Source organism: Micropterus dolomieu, linkage group LG22, assembly GCF_021292245.1.
Source record: "Micropterus dolomieu isolate WLL.071019.BEF.003 ecotype Adirondacks linkage group LG22, ASM2129224v1, whole genome shotgun sequence".
In the NCBI taxonomy this organism is placed as follows: Eukaryota; Metazoa; Chordata; class Actinopteri; order Centrarchiformes; family Centrarchidae; genus Micropterus; species Micropterus dolomieu.
Window position 1 is genome coordinate 30,950,949 of NC_060171.1, and position 18,984 is coordinate 30,969,932.

Sequence of the window (18,984 nt, forward strand, 5' to 3'; positions counted from 1 at the left end):
AAGTCTCAAGTCTCTGAGCTAGAGCCCAAGTCAAGTCTCTGAGCAAGAGCCCAAGTCAAGTTTCTGAGCGAGAGTCAAAGTCAAGTCTCTGAGCGGGAGTCCAAGTCTCAAGTCTCTGGGCAAGAGTCCAAGTCAAGTCTCTGAGCTAGAGTACAAGTTAAGTCTAAAGTCTTTGAGCGGGAGTCCAAGTCTCAAGTCTCTGGGCAAGAGTCCAAGTCGAGTCTCTGGGCTAGAGTCCAAGTTAAGTCTAAAGTCTCTGAGCGAGAGTCCAAGTCAAGTCTCAAGTCTCTGAGCAAGAGTCCAAGTCGAGTCTCTGGGCTAGAGTCCAAGTCAAGTCTCAAGTCTCTGGGCAAGAGTCCAAGTCAAGTCTCTGAGCTAAAGTACAAGTTAAGTCTAAAGTCTCTGAGCAAGAGTCCAAGTCAAGTCTCTGAGCTAAAGTACAAGTTAAGTCTAAAGTCTCTGAGCGAGAGTCCAAGTCAAGTCTCTGAGCTAGAGCCCAAGTCAAGCCTCTGAGCTAGAGTCCAAGTTAAATCTCAAGTCTCTGAGCTAGAGCCCAAATCAAGTCTCTGAGCTAGAGCCCAAATCAAGTCTCTGAGCTAGAGCCCAAGTCAAGTCTCTGAGCGAGAGTCCAAGTCAAGTCTCTGAGCTATAGCCCAAGTCAAGTCTCTGAGCTAGAGTCCAAGTCAAGTCTCAAGTCTCTGAGCAAGACTCCAAGTCAAGTCTCTGAGCTAGAGCCCAAGTCTAGACTTTGAGCTAGAGTCCAAGTCAAGTCTCAAGTCTTTGAGCTAGAGTCCAAGTCGAGTCTCTGAGCTAGAGCCCAAGTCAAGTCTCTGAGCGAGAGTCCAAGTCAAGTATCTGAGCTAGAGTCCAAGTCAAGTCTCAAGTCTCTGAGCAAGAGTCCAAGTCAAGTCTCTGAGCAAGAGTCCAAGTCAAGTCTCTGAGCAAGAGTCCAAGTCAAGTCTCTGAGCAAGAGTCCAAGTCAAGTCTCAAGTCTCTGAGCAAGAGTCCAAGTCAAGTGTCTGAGCTAGAGTCCAAGTCAAGTCTCTGAGCTAGAGTCCAAGTCAAGTCTCTGAGCTAGAGTCCAAGTCAAGTCTCAAGTCTCTGAGCAAGAGTCCAAGTCAAGTCTCTGAGCTAGAGCCCAAGTCAAGTCTCTGAGCGAGAGTCCAAGTCAAGTCTCTGAGCTAGAGCCCAAGTCAAGTCTCAAGTCTCTGAGCAAGAGTCCAAGTCAAGTCTCTGAGCTAGAGTCCAAGTCAAGTCTCAAGTTTCTGAGCAAGAGTCCAAGTCAAGTCTCTGAGCAGACAGACAGAGTTAACCTCCAATGTGTCGTAGCTAAAGCAAGAAGCAAGCTAACGTTAGATGGCCAATGCTGAGCTAAACATTACTAACCTCAGGTTACTAACCTGTTTTTGCGTTCAGCGATTCTTTGTTTGGATCTTGTTGTATGAAGTTTTAAAGCCAAAGTTTATGGCACAGCAGCTGCTGGTGTTGTCCTCTCCGCGTGCAGCTGATACTATGTGTTACATAGGCAGGTTATAGGTAACGCAGGGAGGGGAATAACAGCAAGCCCATCAGATATTTCCTAAAAATAAACATTGTTCCAGTAACGCGAGTCCGAGTCGAGTCTGAAGTCTTTTGAGGATGAGTCTCAAGTCAAGTCTGAAGTCACTGTGTGTGCGACTTAAGTCGGACTCGAGTCTGAGTCTCAAACTCGAGTCCCCATCTCTGCTGTAAACACACAGCTGGCTCTGATGACAGAACAATTAAGGGATAATGTAAAGTGAATTTTTGCATCATTGCAAAAAATGGCTTTAAAACAGCATTATTTAATTCACCTTGGCCACTTGAGCAAAGCCGAACAAGCTTTTGACGGTCATACAGTTCATATGGCGAAGGTGTTTAACCCATCCTGCTGCTCCACTAGCGAGTCACTAGCTTTGTCTGTTGTTTGGTGCTAAGCAGGTAGCGTATAGTGGGTTTTATCAGAGATTCTTTTACCGAAAACAGCTACCTGCTGCTGTTAGAAATGCAGTTTGTCAGAGTGAACCTAAACAGTAAAGTTGCAGGCTATAAAATCAATCATTAGCTAAAAGAAACAAAAATGCTGGGCAGAGCTGAGAGGAACTGCATTCAGGTGATCACTGTGTGAATTTGTCGCTATGCTACGAGCCACCCCTCCACATTACACACACACAGCCATTTGACCCATTGTTCATATAAAAATATATAATAGTGCAACTTTCAAGGATTAGTTTGACATTTTTGGAAAGAACACTCTCTTTCTTGCTCGAGTTAGATAAGAATATCAATAAAAAAAATCTAAATATAGCCTGGCACGTAACCTCTTGTAAAATGGTGAATTGTGGGCACACTTTGGTTACAATTAAACAAGTGAGATATATTGTGATAATGAGTGAACTGTAGTTCAGGTGGTGGTGAGCAGATTTTCCTACTGTACATTTGGACAGAACCAGGCTAGCTGTTTCCCCCTGCTTCCATGCTAAAAACTCAGCTCACCTAAGCTAGGCTAAACGGCTGCTGCTCTCCAGCTACATATTGACTTGTTTTCTCGTCTAACTTTTGGCAAGAAAGTGTATTCACCAAAACATCAAACTATTCCTTTAAGCATTACAGTTTTAATAAGACAGGGGGATAAGTACAAGTCAAACACAGAAATGCAACAAAGCAAGCTTTCCACAATGATTTGCACATAAAACATTATCTGGTGCGCTCACATTGACAGAATAACTAATTAGCAAGCAAACTGTATTAACGTGCTTCTTGGTGAATGGTCTCTTGCTAAAAAGTGCACTAAGCCCAGATGTTTAGAAGCTGAACTCCGACTATTAAGCTACTTCTGCTAAGAACTGACATAATGATATACTGTAGCTATATTTACCCTCTGACTCTTAAAACCAACATTCCCATCTGTGACGCAGCACTTCATCACTGTGGTGTCTTCAATCAGAGGAATGTGGCTGTGTGTCCCCATGTGACCCACGCACAGAGCGACAATGTAACAATAATGCAATAACAATAATGTAACAAGGTAATAACAAAAGGAGCTGAATTGTTCCCTGGGCGAGGCAGCGGAGAGGAAATGATCATAACATGGTTTCAGATCCCTCAGGATCTGTTGCAACTGACATGAGAGCATCTGAGAGGGCAATCATCACCGGATACTGTTACTCGTGCCAAACGTTACGCTGCGCTTCAGGCATTTAGTGGACACACACATGCTGGATGTTTGCCTTTAAGTCTTTCCTATAAGTTTTGATGCTTCTTGAAGGTGACATGTATGTCTCCCTGAAAGAAAGAAAAACTGCTCAGGCTTACGTCAGAGACACTGTCTTTCAAACTCTTCACTGAGGATTCAGTTAAAACCTATCAGGATTCATACACATGTTGACCAATGAATTTCCGTGACAGTTGCATGACTTTAAGCCAAATTTTCAATACCAAACAAAGAAAAAGAGCAGTCCTGTGTCTGCACATGATTTGTAAGAATAATGCGAATTAGCTAACTTTAGCGCCCATAGTACCTCCGCAGTTAGTTGGCTACTCCATTCTGTACAGCATATGTCATTGATGTTGGCTTGGTAACAGAGAACAGAGATTAACTTTTTGCAGCTGGAATCGCTTCTTGAGAAATGTATTAAATCTACATTTCTCAAGAAGTGTGTATTTTCTAGATAGGTAATGACGCAAGTCGGTCACGTTCTATACTGCACATACATTAATATATATTTTATAGGCTAATGACTAATCCATAGATGTCATAAGTGTTTACTGGTATTGGCATTAGTCAGGCATGTGATTGGCATAGGACAAAAAAGCAGTAAAATAAACAACACAAGAGCACATGGCACGGTCCTCTCCCAAGAAAATGGTAATTATTTGATTAAAAACTGCATATCCACATAGTATTAGACTCTCTGGCTAAATCTCCCTCTGTCCACTGGAGGGGCTTGATCCACAACCTGGAGGAGGAACTAATATAAATGAGTGTATTAGTATAATGTTATAACAATAAATAAAAAGTATAATGTTCATTTAATAGTACGCTGTTAGTATAATGTGAAGATATTAATTATATAATATTACTATATTCATCATCATTTCATATAATAATATACTATATAGTTTACCACTAGTATAATATTAATTCCAGCTGGACAATACAGCAATTTCTTTTTGTGTGTTGTTTTCATTCATTAAATCCTTTATGCAAGAAAATGGTCTCTAATGTGTTAATGCTAAGTTCTAACTCGTCAGTAATCATAACCATCAATGCAGAACAATGCGTTTAACATTAAAAGTTTGCTGTAGCACATCAGACTTTTTATATTATCCAGCCCCACCAAGGCTGTGATTGGTCTGGTGATGAAAAATGACACTGAGGGGCACATCAACTTTATATAAAGTTGAACATGTTTCAACAAAATGCATCCGATATAGTTAAATGGCCAGCTAGCCAAACCCTCCTTGTCTTTTCACTATTATCTTGTGTCACTGCTTCAGCTCTGTCGTTGTGTTTTTTAACATTGTAAGGAGCTGCGCAAGCGTACAGAAATGTTAGAGCTCGGTTTAGACCTGCTCTATCTGAGATGTGCAATTAGATATCTTCTGTTATGAATGGGCGCTATATAAAAATAAATAAATAATACATGCTGACTGCTTTGGTTTTAGCTTGTTTGTAACATTTCGCTATTAGCTTAACAGGTTGTAGCAACAACTACGGACAAGGCAGGTGGAAACATCGCTCTTCCGCTTTTAACCTTCACTTCACCTGCTTCACTGCTGCCGGCTGTGAGCTGAGCTCCGCGGGTCAAACAAGCAGAGGACAGAGGAGCTCTGTATAACTTTATATAAAAAGGAAAACTGGACAAACATTTCAACTTCAGGAAAAACACATTATATGTTTTGAAAGAAACGAGAAGGAAAAAGATGTAATTTTTTTGCATAGTTGGTATTATTATTAAAAATGGACTGACTCCAAACCTTCCCCAAGAACTCCATCAGTAATAGCACCATGATTAAAAACATTAAGAACAAGAAGGCAATCAAGACTAACTATGTTTGACAAATTCCTTTTGGACAGTTGACATATTAATTTGAATCCACTCTACTCCATTTATTTCGTGTGCTATGTCTTTTTTAATTTGTTTATTTTTATCTTTGTACCCCTGATTGTTTTGGGTTTATAAATTCAATAAATATTTGAAGAAATTTGTTTTTTTATGGACCATGGGTCACATTTTCAGGTTGGAAAAATCCCATCACTAATAAGTGTTTTGTGTATATAAGTGTAATAAGTGTTTCTTTTGGTATTTTATTTTTTTCCAAAACTTTTCCAGGCCTGGAAAAATACATTTACAAATTCGATGACTTTTCTTTGATGACTTTTTTGGTTTTTCATGACGTACGGACCATGGCTATACAATGTTCAACCCTTGAAATACGTTCCAGTCCAAGGGGATTATTCACAATTTACAGACTTACTCTTTGTATGTTAGGGAATAAACCCCCAAATACGGTTCAAAAAATACAAACACAGATCGGCAATGAAATTAACTGAAAAGCAACTTGAAATCCAAAACGTCTGGAGTGTCGTTGCAGTGCGCGTGGGTAACAGCAGAGAATACTGAAATACCACTGTATAATTAATAATACATAAAAACATTCAGCATATGCACACCCATTTCCCACCTTTTTTCAAAAGCTATTGTGGAATGTGTGAGGAAAAACAAACCATTTCATCCATTCGGTAACTGTCCTATCTATTTCGATCTGCGTTGGGGTCAGCACCAATTCAGAAAGCTTTTACACAGCTATCTCTATTTAGCTAAAAGAAAATTGTTTCGGAGGTTCACTTGTCTTTCTGTGCCGACAAAATTGGAACCAATCTGACCCCATCATTTGTTTTGTTGGAAAAGCATTCCACTTTGCTTCCTTTGAGGGGCAAAAACATTGCCCCCGCATTCAGGGACTGAATGATTTATTGAATGTAATGCATTAGAACATAAATAGATACATGATGATGTGTTGGCGGTTTGAACCACAGAGTTACTGCATTTTTTGTTTGAAGTGAAATTGCCTTGAAAGTAGAACACGACATACAATTTCTTGCCTAAAACATTTAATATATTCAGTCAAATGTCCTTTGTCTTGCATATTAAAATATGATGTACATACCACAAACAGCAGTGTGAGTATAACATATGTATGTACCCCAATTAAAAATAAGATACATGCTACGATATACAAGAAAGCGAGTGGCTGCAGAATAAAGCCTTTATACGTTTTACAGTGTGAATGTGTGAAACAGAGCTTTGGTCAGATATTTAAAATGTTCCTCCACACATGCTAAGAAAATGTGGAGTGTTAAGACAACTAGGAGCACATGCGTCCCAATTTTAAGTACTGGGAGCTGTGTTCACATGTTTAAATGAAAAGGCACTTATGAATGACAGGAGCAGAGAGAAGACAGGGAAAAGTAAAAACAAGTGTATCAAAATGTACAATAAATACAGTAAAACATTTTCTTTCGCAAGTGTTGTTCCCCTAAAATCTCCGCTTCATGATTTCAATGCGGGGTGACAAAATCAAAATTATTACAGATTTACCTCTACGACTTAACTAAATATTATTATCTTATTTAGTTCATAGTTGTCTCTAGGACTGTATAGCAATGCCAGATTTACTATTTAACAGTCACCATTTTGTGGCACATAAGCCAAATGTCTCAGGAATGGCAGGAATAAAGGAAAATTTGATTTTGTGTGTGGTACATTATCCAACAGGGACAAAAATGTGATGCATGCATTCAGATAAAATCAGATTCCTACATTAAACAGAAGGAAAAACATATTGTTAAGCTTTAGCATGTAGTCCATGGTATAAAGTGTTCCCTCTTGCTACGCGTGGCGCTCAGTCTACGCTCCTGTACCTGGTGAAGAGGTTGTAGAGGACGCGCAGGGTCGATTTGAGGTCGCAGTTCACTATATCTGGAGAAAAAAAGAGAAATAGAAGAGTTTTTGTGTGTATATATTTATACTTGTCTACATGCATACACACATCCAGCAAGAGCTCAGATCTTGTCTGTAGAATAAAGTCCACCACACGAGAGCTTCTGCAGACGGGGTGGCACATTCCTGCCTCTCTACAGCTTAATGGCCTGTATCCACCAGGCAAATCTATCTTTTGTTCAGCAAACAAGGTTCAGTAGACGGCTGCGAGATGCTTTGGTTGTACAATGGTTGTTAAAACATGGTTACTGGCAATCCATTTGAGAGACAACACAATGCAAACATTTTAGCTGTATTAGATAGTGGCCAAACGATACGGGTTTTTCAATGGCCGATGCCAGTATTTACAGAGCAGGGTGGCATAATGTGCCAACATCAAAACAAAGAAAAGTCATGTATAATCAGAGTACAAAAAATAATATACATGGTTATTTTAGCCAGTAACGTGCTGGTTTAGATTTTTATTAATTAATGAAATAGAAAAATACATTGGGTTATGCCACTAGATTTTTAGTAACTGTAGATTTCAGAACGTGATGTTTAATGGAGAGCGAGGTACAGTTTGTCAGAAGTGACGTCATTCAACTGCATTATTCTCTACAGTGTAACAATATGTATTTCACACTATACAGTAGGGCTGGGCGATATGGCTAAAAATGTTATCACAATAAAAACATTTATTATCATTCTATATCGATAATTATCACCATAAATGTCAAATCAGTAATTCTTTCGAGTTTAAAGGCAGATTTTTGCTCCTGAGTGAAAATTTAAGAAACCAGATGGTTAATTGTGTGGTTAAACTTTTCTTTATGCTCAGAATGCTGATGAATGAACACTTGGATAGTCCCTTTTCCTCAACAAAATAAATATCTTAATATTTATATTATATATATATATTTCGATATATTGAACATCTGTTATATTGTTATTGAGGAAAATTAAAATAATAATATATTAATTATCATTATTTACTTATTGCCCAGCCCTACTATACAGTAATGATTATAGATCAGATTTGCTGTCATTTATGATGGTATCTTAGCCTCATTAATGGAGGTCTCATTTGAGAAACTGATTATCTCAATGCCAGATATTGGCCCGATTAATCACTATTAGACTCCATTTGTATTTTGAAGTCTTTCTATTCTAATGCCTTTGAGGGAAAAAGTTCCTGGAGACCACCCTAGTGTCAAACACACAACAATCAGCCTCAGCTATTTTGGAAACGCGGCGCAATGTGAATTATTTTCCTAGCATCATTTTACAAAGTGTTTTCATATTTAAAAATGTGTAGAGGCACTTTGTTTCCATGGTTATTTCGTAATGCTGAATATATCGATTTTTATTTTGCCCACTTGGGAGCAGTTGAAGAAGCTGTAAACACAGCACTGACATATCATCACGTTATAAAGGTGTAAACGTGTTAGCATAAAGATGTCTATTTACAGATCCAGCAGACGCAGAGCAACATTAGCATTCATTTCCAGATTCTGGCCACCCGATGATTTTAAGTCCAATATTCACTCTCCTTTTAGTTCTGTTTTGGTCTCCACCAACTCCTGAGAAATATATCTGGCTCTTCAGCTGCTTCACGATCCACTATGTTCAACAGCTATTTAATAACTATATCTCTCTGCTGTTTGGTGCTGGTCAGGTAGAGTCATTAGTGCAGCTTTAAAACATGGTGTTTTGTAACGAAAACAGTTCTGAAAAAGTTAGAATCATCAGCGCTCTTTGACAAAACCCTAAATTTAAGTGTAAATTTCAGTGTGAATTAAATATATGTCCATGCCCATAACCCCTCGTTTTACCTGTCACAGTCTAAAATTGTCTAAAAATCTGGGCTAATTAAGCCATATTTTAATGGATCTGTATCAGCTAAAATAACGGTGATCATAATCTGATCTTCCCATTACACTGTATTTTGTCCAGCCTGCTAGAGTTACTGCAGTACCGCTCTCCTTAATGACAACTGGCCTCTACAGTGCGAGCATTTCACTGCACATCAGACTGAAAATCGAGTCTGTGAATGTGAAAAATTATTTTGTCGCACAAGCGATCAACTTTGTTCCGACATCTGGGTAGTGCAAAATTCGCTAAACTCCGACGGTAATGAATCCTTTTATGTCTCCTGTCTCCTCCTCATTTGCGAAGATCAGTGTACAACAAACATTCAGGAAGCAGCTTCTCAATTTTAGCCGGTGACTTCAGTCTCTTTCAGGGGTTAAAATGAAACGTCAGCTGCGGCAGGTCTTATTAGTGGTCGCTAATGGATGTTCATTCTGTGAGTAAGTTGACGGCAGAACAAAATACAACCTGGCTGTTGTTTGTGTGCTCTCTGCAGGCCGGTGTCTGTACCAAAGATTGTTTATGAGGCCAAATAAGCATCACTCTGTACCACCACTGCACGACCATGAGTGGACTGAGTGTCTAAACAACTCCACTGAGTCATATGTCTTCTCTCTACTGGATCACTGTCATTTCATAAAATATGAATAATTTAAGCATATTAAGTATAGTTTTAAATCAGGACCTTGTGAAAAATAAGCTGTGTCAGATTTATAAGGCTACAGCTGTTATTTCAATCTGTCAAGATACATATTTAACATTTAGGTAAATGTAAGTATCGGATTGGACTTGGTAGCGGTGATACCCAATATTAAAGGACTTGGTTTGGGATCATGGCCAAACAAACTTGATTAGGGCATCCGTGGTTAAATGTGCTTCCTACCCTCTGGCCGGGGCTTTGGTCTCTCCAGACCTCCGTCCTGCATCAGCTCAAAGGAGAAGGACACGTTGTGGACCTGCAGAGAAAGTGAGGAGGCTGTTATGACACAACAAGGCACTACAGGATGTATGTTCACTACTGTGTAGGTAAATAAGTGAAGTTTTTTTAATATAGCACCTTTCACACAACAATATCACAAAGTGCTTTACAAGAGTAAAGTACAAGAAATAAAACCACCAGAAAAGAAAAATATGAAATGAAAGAAATGATAAAAGCAACAACATCGCAAAATAGTAATAAACAATAATCAAACAATAAAACTATGTACATGCAACATGCAAACATCCGACACATACCCAACCTAAACTTTGCACATACAGGCAGAGGTTGGCAAGTACAAATCATACAACTCCACACAGCTTCTCGCTGATAAGGGAACATAGACACCGGTTGCTAAATCCCACAATCCACTCTGGGTCGATTCAATCGCACTACCACAGCTTCCTGTGTCGGCAAACACAACACGGCTCTGTTCTGTCAGACCATAAGCCTCCAGCAGCTGCACAAACACTCAATAGATACATATCAGCAATGTCACTCAAAAACCTCCTGACTCCAAGAAAGTGATATTGTCCCGGGTTTTTCATGTTATTACCAGTGTATGAGTGATTCCATGTAGGGTGAAAGAATTAACAGAACTGCGCAGAGAGCATTTATTACATTATTATATTTCTTGCCGCTGCAGTGGGGAGAAACACACAGGCTGGATATATTGGTTATAAGGTCTTTCCTGGAAACTGACAATTATGGGGACGATGATGAACGATACCAAAATGCTGGGCTGACGTTTATTCAAAACATGTACCTTGAATCTTTTTCAGGTGGAAAATTTAAAAATGGAATCTTTTCGATTTTTAGTCCTACTGCATTTAGAGCTGAGAAACAATCCTGTGGAGGAAACCAGCAAAGACGTCTGAGCTAATCTGACTTGTGAGCAAAAAAAAAAAACTGCGACAGGAGGTAAAACCACTGAGAAAGAAGATATAGGAAGAGTTTTCTATTCTCTGCCCATTGTATCTGTGTGTGTGTGTGTGTGTGTGTGTGTGTGTGTGTGTGCGCTCGCGCGTGCCCGACCTGCTGTGATGTACTAAAAGCTTTGCCCAACAAGGGCTTATTGTGTGAGAAGCGTGACCTTAGCCATCGAATACAGTCAAAAAGAAAGGACGAGAATGAGCCTCAAGTAGAGATCTACTGAGCAGAAGCACGAGTGCTTTCTTGATGCTACGTGCTACTTTTTACAGCCCACCCTTGGTGTACCATCAATAGGTGTGTAGGCCCACACACACACACACACACACACAGTAATAGTGCCGAGCCCCTAAGCCACTCCAGTGTTTCCCTGTGCAAAAGGAGATTACAGATGCTATGGGGCTGGTGCCTGTTCTTCCAGGCCAGGAGTGTCTGTGTGTCTGTGTGTGTGTGTGTGTGTGTGTGTGTGTGTCTCTGCGCACACATATACACACACACACACACACACACACACACACACACACTTGCAGTTGTGTACATTGTAGAACTGATGCCCATTCTGCTTCGCAGCTTGGCAGAGGCCACTGGCCAAGACCCAAACAAAAGGCTACTGTGGTGTCTCCGCAGATTGCCTGTTCAGAATACCGTAGTACTACAGAGGCCAATGGAGAGGAGAGATGGTTCTGCACTGAATGGGCTCTGGGGAAAGCGGATGGCATTTATCAAGCTATTGAGAGGAGAGCGCTCGCTCCGAGTACGAGGCTCCTCAGAAATGGAGTATTGATTTAAGTGTTTCTTACATGATACGTCAGGACCAAAGATGAGTCACAACCCTGTTTCTCAGGCATCTCGAAGAGAAAAGATTGGATAAATCATTATATGGTGGAGCATAGAATTACAAGTCTAGATGCCTTTTGGTCCAGACAAATTTTGCACATTTTGTTAAATTTTTGCTTTCCACATATATGAGTGAACCAGTGTCACTTCACAGAAGTCATGCTTTCTTTATTTGTGGGGAATAACAATAGATGTAACTCAATCAGCGATGAAGAGAAGGATATACAGTGCAGACCATTATTCACCACCAAAAGTTATTAACCTGAAAACACCACCTAAATCTGATAGTCAACCTTGAATTTCCAGGGAGATGAATTTGACTCACATTTTCACCAAAAAAACAAGCTAAAGCAGTTGTGTGCAACAACGGTAAACAGCTAGCCATTTCTGCGGACATTCTTTTTTTCTCCATCATGAAATGGGATCCTTGTTTGAATCCAATGTAGCAGCTGATGTCCTTCATGATGGCACAAGGTACAAACTTGTCAGAATCTTTCAAGCCAACAGTCAGTAATTGTTTGATACTCAAAATACAGGTTTTTGGCTCACTAATGGATATAGAGAAAAGAAGAAATCACACTTTACCTTTTGGTCAAAATTCTCTGGTGTGAGGAAGAAGTTGTAGAGTGGCACAAAGTATCCCTCCAACAGCCCCATCAGCAATACCAGATAAACGCCATCTGCAAACTGAGACAGCAGTGCAGTCAGGTAAACAGACTGTATGATGCTGAGTCCTCTATAACTGAAGAAAACTTAAGGAGACAATTGGGTATGTATATTATATAACAGCTGTTTCCAGAATAAAATCTCAATCACCGATTAAAAATGTGTTAGGTCTGGTGGCAGAATCTCAGTGATGTAGATCTGAAAACCTCAGAAAATCTATCTATATCTTCAAGATTAGATTCCACTGAAGGTAATTATAATGTCTTTTTAAAATAAGTATATACAGTTTGTGTGTGTGTGTGCGCACCAACTGTATACAGTGCAAACACAAAACAGTAGATCACCAAATGTACATTACTGGTCAAACGTTTTAGAACACCCCCATTTTCCTGCAAAGTTAAAAACAAAGTTTACATCACCAAAACAAACATTTTCATTATTCATATATCATTACTTCACTGTAAAATCAACCAATGACCAACTGCCCTCTCTTCCTTCATTACTATTATATAACATTGTACAAATAAAGCTTCTTCACAGGCTGTTCCAAGGTACATTTGGAGACCTGTAGAAATGCGTTTTTGCATCAACTTCATCTGCTTCCATTGCAGCAGAATAGTTGTTGAAGTTGTCAACTCATTACTTGATCCCTGAAACTTATATATCTCTTAAATGTACATTATATTTCAGTTCTGCTGACCTAATCTTTGTCTTTACCTTCTTTAGTTATTCTGCAGCAGTGGAAGGAAATGAAGCCTTGAAAGTTGATGCAGAAACACATTTCTACAGGCATCCCAGTTTGTAAACATCTTGGAACATTTAATTGTTCATTTTATATTTCTAAAAATTTCTGTTTTGGTGACGTAAACATTGCTTTTTGACTTTGCTGCTTACTTTTGTACCATTTGAGTTTTTTCACTGGACTTGAACTACTTGTATATCAATACAAACTAGAAACTTTGGAGTAAGTGCACATGGTATGATAACCATCAATTTTCATCCCATGGTACTGTGAAATCAGTACAACCTTATCATCAGTCAGAATATATTGTGTAGGACCTTTGAACATTTGAAATGTATGCAGGTGTGTGACGTACCTGTGTGTCCAATTCAGACACCTCTAGGTTGAGTTTATTCAGGTGTTTGTTCACAAATGTAATCAATGTCTGAGAAAACAGAACGGAAAAAGCCTGTCACAAAAGCTGGCAGCATCTCAAACAAGACAGGGAGTGTACACTCAACAATCTGCACACACATCTACACACACCTTGTAGACACACAGACAGATATATTCAAAAACAAACGTGGAAATAAAACAGGCCAGTTATGTGACACAAACCATTTTGGCCTCTGGCAGCCATAATGGAGGTCCTCACCACTAAAAATGGTTAAAGAGGTCATATTATGCTCATTTTCAGGTTCAAAATCTTATTTAGGGGTTGTACCATAACAGGTTTACATAGAAAACAAAAACACTATATTTTTGTCATACTGCACATTGCTGCAGCTCCTCTTTTCACCCTGTGTTGAAGGCTTCGTTTTAGCTATGGAGTGATACATCTTGTCTCTAAATGATCTTTGTTGGGAGTTGCACATGCGCAGTACCTAGTTAAGGACTACTAGCCCATCAGAAGCAGAGAAGTGCGGGTCAGGGAGAAGCCGGTAAACAGCTTCAGTTCAGCTGTAGGCTACATGTTGCCGACCAGCTTGGCAACATGGACTGGAGCAAGAGTTTCAGAGTGGTGAGTTATTAATCTGTAACAAAAGTCAGTCATCCATAAAGTTTTAACTGAGCTCTGTCTCTACATCACAGTAACAACTTTATGTCCTCTGACTGCCTGGAGGGTAGCTAATGTTGGGAAGGGAGAGGAGAGGTGTGTTCTGCAGCTCAGTGTTTCTCTACCTGCGTTTTGACGGCATGTCGGAGAAGCCGCTTGGCGAGCGTTATATGACGTGCATTTAGCTTTCATCCCTGTGACGTCACAAGGATGAAAGGGGAGTGGCTGGACTACAAACAAACTGTTTTCAGGCAGTTCAGAGCAGAGTTTTCTGTGAGAGATGGGAACTCCCTTTGGGCTGGACTTTGGACTTTTTCACTTTGCAAACCTATTACATGCACAAAAAAAGGTATATAACTCAATAAAGCAGAGGGAAAAAGCCAAAAAGCAGAATACCACCTCTTTAAAAACATGTGCTCCAAACTGACTGTCTGAACAGAAGTGAATTGGTAGAAAATAATTTCAGCTAGTACGAGGTCCTTGAGGTAAGATTTTTTTTGTCAAACTACTCAAAGTTCAAGAATTAACTTTTAGTGTATAGTAATTAGTATAATTAGTAACATATTGTTTTACAAGATTAAAAGGCCGGCTACTTGGCTGTTAAAAAATACTCTTCTCATACTAAAATGCCCTGACAATGATTACATCAAGTCGTCCTAGACTTGTTTTGGAGTAGAGATTACAGAGCAGAGATTTCTGAAGACAAGACTGTTTCCAAAATCACAGTAACCCAAATAAGGGCAACAATCTTATTGGATTATTTGCACTTAAAACAATGGTGAACAGATTTATACCCACACCACGACAATTTTTTCAAGTGTGTATTTTCTTGTCAAGGGCCTGCTTCATAAATCAGGCTGAATAGAAGTTAGCTAGATAACTGCAGAGGAAGATCTGGTTTGGGGTTTTAAATACACAAAAACTAGATATTACATATTTAGATGTAATTTGCTACTTAGCCATGATGGCCAGTGGCCGAAACATTTGAGATTGCCAGTGCAAAGCCTCAATACCTTTTTTACAACATTGAGTTTATCCGGAGCGTGGTCAAACAGGGTGTCAAAAGCGTCCCGCTCTGTGAAGAATAAACAAAATAAATGATTAATCAAAAAAGTGACAACATTATGTGAACATTCTCGAAAGACATATTGTTCACTATACTCTTCTTCATGCGAACATACCATGTCTGCCAGAGAAAGCCCTGAGAGGAAGAAAAAAAAAAAAAAAGGGAGGAAGAAAGATACACAAATAAGAGTTAGTTTCTGCTTATAACAATTTTAACGCTTGCATTTTCATAGGAAACACGAGAAAATGAAAGACAAGTGCTTCCAGTTCAATCACAGAGGAATGTAGAGAATGAAGGGATTATGTCACGGAAATGACAATACAATAATGTAGCTAGGGTATCATAATTTGATTAACAATAAACACAGGTACACCTCGGGTATTCAAATAACCTGGGCATCATCAGTGGGATGTCCACAATGACCACATAGTATACCACAATTCAGTAATCTCAACAGCAGAACAATACTGTTGGGTGCTGATACAATGAACGAAGACGTGCCTTTCTGTAAATGCAGGTCTTCTATGGGAATGAAGGGCCTCTCCTGTCTGTTATTACAATGTTAGCACTTTGGAGGAGGATGATGTTGTTGTTGGAGAGGGTCAGGTGGTTTTGGAGGGAAGGGAACACTGCAGTGTGAGTGTCCCCGAGGAAGAGATATCGCAGCGGGCAGGCCAGCAAGAAATGGCAGGATCACACACACACACACACACACACAAACTTTCTCACACGTGTTCATGGTGTAATCTGTGATGGCAATGGCAGGCAGGTCTGGGCAATGGTCCTGGTGGTGTGGTAATAACCGTATTTCCACTGTGACCGTGTGTGTGTGTGTTATTAACAGGGTTTCTATCTACCATAACCAAATGTGTGTGCTTGTGTGTGTTGGCCTGCTGTTATCTCCCTCGTTGCTGCCGTCAGGCTGCAGGACAGCCTCACAGGGAGAAAAAGTGTGTGTGAGCGTGCGTGTGTTTTAAATTGTCTAATTCTTCAGCTGAGGGTGCCATCACACATCTTGTTGAAATACAATGGCTGTCTATTCACCACAGCACAAGATTTCTTCAAAAGTCCAGTTTCTGATTTAAATTGTAATTTTGTTTATTTTCAGTCCATATTAGATGTTTATATTTTTCAAAGTAAGGTATTGAAAAAAAAGTACAATATAGGTATTATTATCACTAATGTCTGTCAACACTGCGTGTAAATGCTATACATGCGTTGTGAGGTGTAAAAATGAGTCAGATGGCAGAGTGTACTTACTCTGTGTTGCCAGTGATTTCCTCCTGAATTTGCCTGGACTGAAGGATACCCTCTCTTTTCTGAAAGACATAAACAGAGGACAGCATGTAAATATGCAATTTTTTTATTATACTGAATATGACCGAGAAAAACAATCTGGCTGGTGAAAAATGAAGTGGCAATAGCCAGCAATGAATTCACAGCAGTGGAGAGTGGTGTTATAAAACCAACATTCTAAAAAAAAGATGACGACTTGTTATGCCAGCGAGCAGACACGTATTGTACATTCATGCAAGAAAGCCTTCAAAAACAATCTTACACCCACCTGGACGACCACTACTTGAATTGAAACGTGGTCTGGCAATCTGATTGGTGCTCTGAAGTGCTGCGACAGCGCCACCAGCAGGTGCAAGATGGCGACTATACTCTTAGCATGAACCGCTAATGTGAGGAAAATAAGAACAATAAAATAACAGTTACAGAACAAATAACATAAATGGTGCAAGAAGTTGACATAATTTACATGAGACATAATTCACATGTGAACCAGAGTAAGTACAATCAACATTATTAAGCTTTTCACTTACATTTAAAGCCACTATCCATCTGACTATGCACCACCTTACTTATTCATTTACTACCTTTCTAGTTTGCTCATGCTGGTTCCATGCTTGCATTGTTACTGATTTTTCCCAAAAAATAATCTCAAATGTAGCAATTTATTAGAATAAATGACAAAGAGGCTGGTCATCAGCTATTAATAGACAGATATGCTGCTGTTTCTAAACATTTTTTATGATCTTTAGTATTCTTTCAATGAAGTCACTGTAGGCATTGGGATGCCAAAAAACAAGCCACATATTTTCCTTTATTCTTTCATCCTTGCAAGAATTTAGAATTAAAAGTTATACGTGACAAGGCCAAGCACCTTCAGTGGTAAATGCAAACATAACACAGGCTTTTGTACAGAAAGAAAAGACAGAACAAGTCTAAAATCTTTGTCTGCAGCATATAGTCAACCATAAAGAGCCTGCTCAGTCAGACATACTGAGTAACATGTCTTTAGTCATCTGAGCAAATAGGATTTACCTTTGGATACACAAAACAATCAGGATCAATTAAGTGTCTAAAGCAAGCCTTTGATTGTACCCCATGGCAATGGCAAATCGCAGACAGCAAGCTAAAAGCCTTCATAAAACCCATTAGATCCTCACTGCATAAGAGGATCCAAATAAGTTATTCAATGGCCTCAGAATGGGGGATGAAAGTAGGGACAAACAAAAGGGAATTGATTAAAAGAGAACCCCTCAAATAAAAGGACTGCGAAATCAATTACATTCCATGTAATTCACTGTGCTCTTTAGCATTTTTGAAGACATCTCACACAAACAGCTTTCAAGGACAAACTTGTACCAGAGGTACATTTAAGAATGTCATATTATTTGGTTTGAAATAAATTAATTTGATATGGCCTGTCTCTGGCGCACTACTCTCTAAAATCTATTCTGTTCCTTATCCTAAAGCTCTTCCCTGTCTCTCCACATGTCATCTATTTTCTACCTTACTCATACAAGTAATCTGCCCTTTAGCCACGTGCCCCACATCCACATGGGTTTTCTCCTCCCTCTCTTTCTCAAATCCCATATACGGGTGCTGGTCATATAATTAGAATATCATCAAAAAGTTGATTTATTTCAGTAATTCCATTCAAAAAGTGAAACTTGGATATTATATTCATTCATTCATTACACACAGACTGATATATTTCATGTTTATTTAATTTAATTGTGATGATTAAAACTGACAACTAATGAAAATCCCAAATTCAGTATCTCTTAAAATTAGAATATTACTTAAGACCAATACAAAAAAAGGATTTTTAGAAATGCTGGCCAACTGAAAAGTATGAACATGAAAAGTATGAGCATGTACAGCACTCAATGCTTAGTTGGGGCTCCTTTTTCCCTGAATTACTGCAGCAATGCGGCGTGGCATGGAGTCGATCAGTCTGTGGCACTGCTCAGGTGTTATGAGAGCCCAGGTTGCTCTGATAGTGGCCTTCTGCTCTTCTGGATTGTTGGGTCTGGCGTATCGCATCTTCCTCTTCACAATACCCCATAGGTTTTCTATAGGGTTAAGGTCAGGCAAGTTTGCTGGCCAATTAAGAACAGGGATACCATGGTCCTTAAAGCAGGTACTGGTAGCTTTGGCACTGTGTGCAGGTGCCAAGTCCTGTTGGAAAATGAAATCTGCATCTCCATAAAGTTGGTCAGCAGCAGGAAGCATGAAGTGCTCTAAAACTTCCTGGTAGACGGCTGCGTTGACCTTGGACCTCAGAAAACACAGTGGACCAACACCAGCAGATGACATGGCAGCCCAAACCATCACTGACTGTGGAAACTTTACACTGGACTTCAAGCAACGTGGATTCTGTGCCTCTCCTCTCTTCCTCCAGACTCTGGGACCTTGATTTCCAAAGGTAATGCAAAATTTACTTTCATCAGAGAACATAACTTTGGACCACTCAGCAGCAGTCCAGTCCTTTTTGTCTTTAGCCCAGGCGAGACGCTTCTGACGCTGTGTCTTGTTCAAGAGTGGCTTGACACAAGGAAT

The 18,984-nt window shown here is 39.5% G+C and overlaps 1 protein-coding gene across 1 annotated transcript in view; it reads right to left on the reverse strand.

Moving 5' to 3' along the window:
* Window positions 1-6,119: 6,119 nt before the first annotated feature.
* parvaa (parvin, alpha a) overlaps window positions 6,120-18,984 on the reverse strand; it is a 28,033-nt gene continuing 15,168 nt past the window's right edge. Inside the window, exons 6-13 of the mRNA XM_046037631.1 lie at window positions 16,697-16,812; window positions 16,393-16,451; window positions 15,248-15,267; window positions 15,080-15,141; window positions 13,386-13,454; window positions 12,208-12,309; window positions 9,760-9,832; window positions 6,120-7,004 (exon numbers count right to left, since the gene is read on the reverse strand). Coding sequence (XP_045893587.1) covers window positions 6,928-7,004; window positions 9,760-9,832; window positions 12,208-12,309; window positions 13,386-13,454; window positions 15,080-15,141; window positions 15,248-15,267; window positions 16,393-16,451; window positions 16,697-16,812 — 578 coding nt within the window. The 3' untranslated portion in view covers window positions 6,120-6,927. The remainder of the gene's footprint in view (window positions 7,005-9,759; window positions 9,833-12,207; window positions 12,310-13,385; window positions 13,455-15,079; window positions 15,142-15,247; window positions 15,268-16,392; window positions 16,452-16,696; window positions 16,813-18,984) is intronic.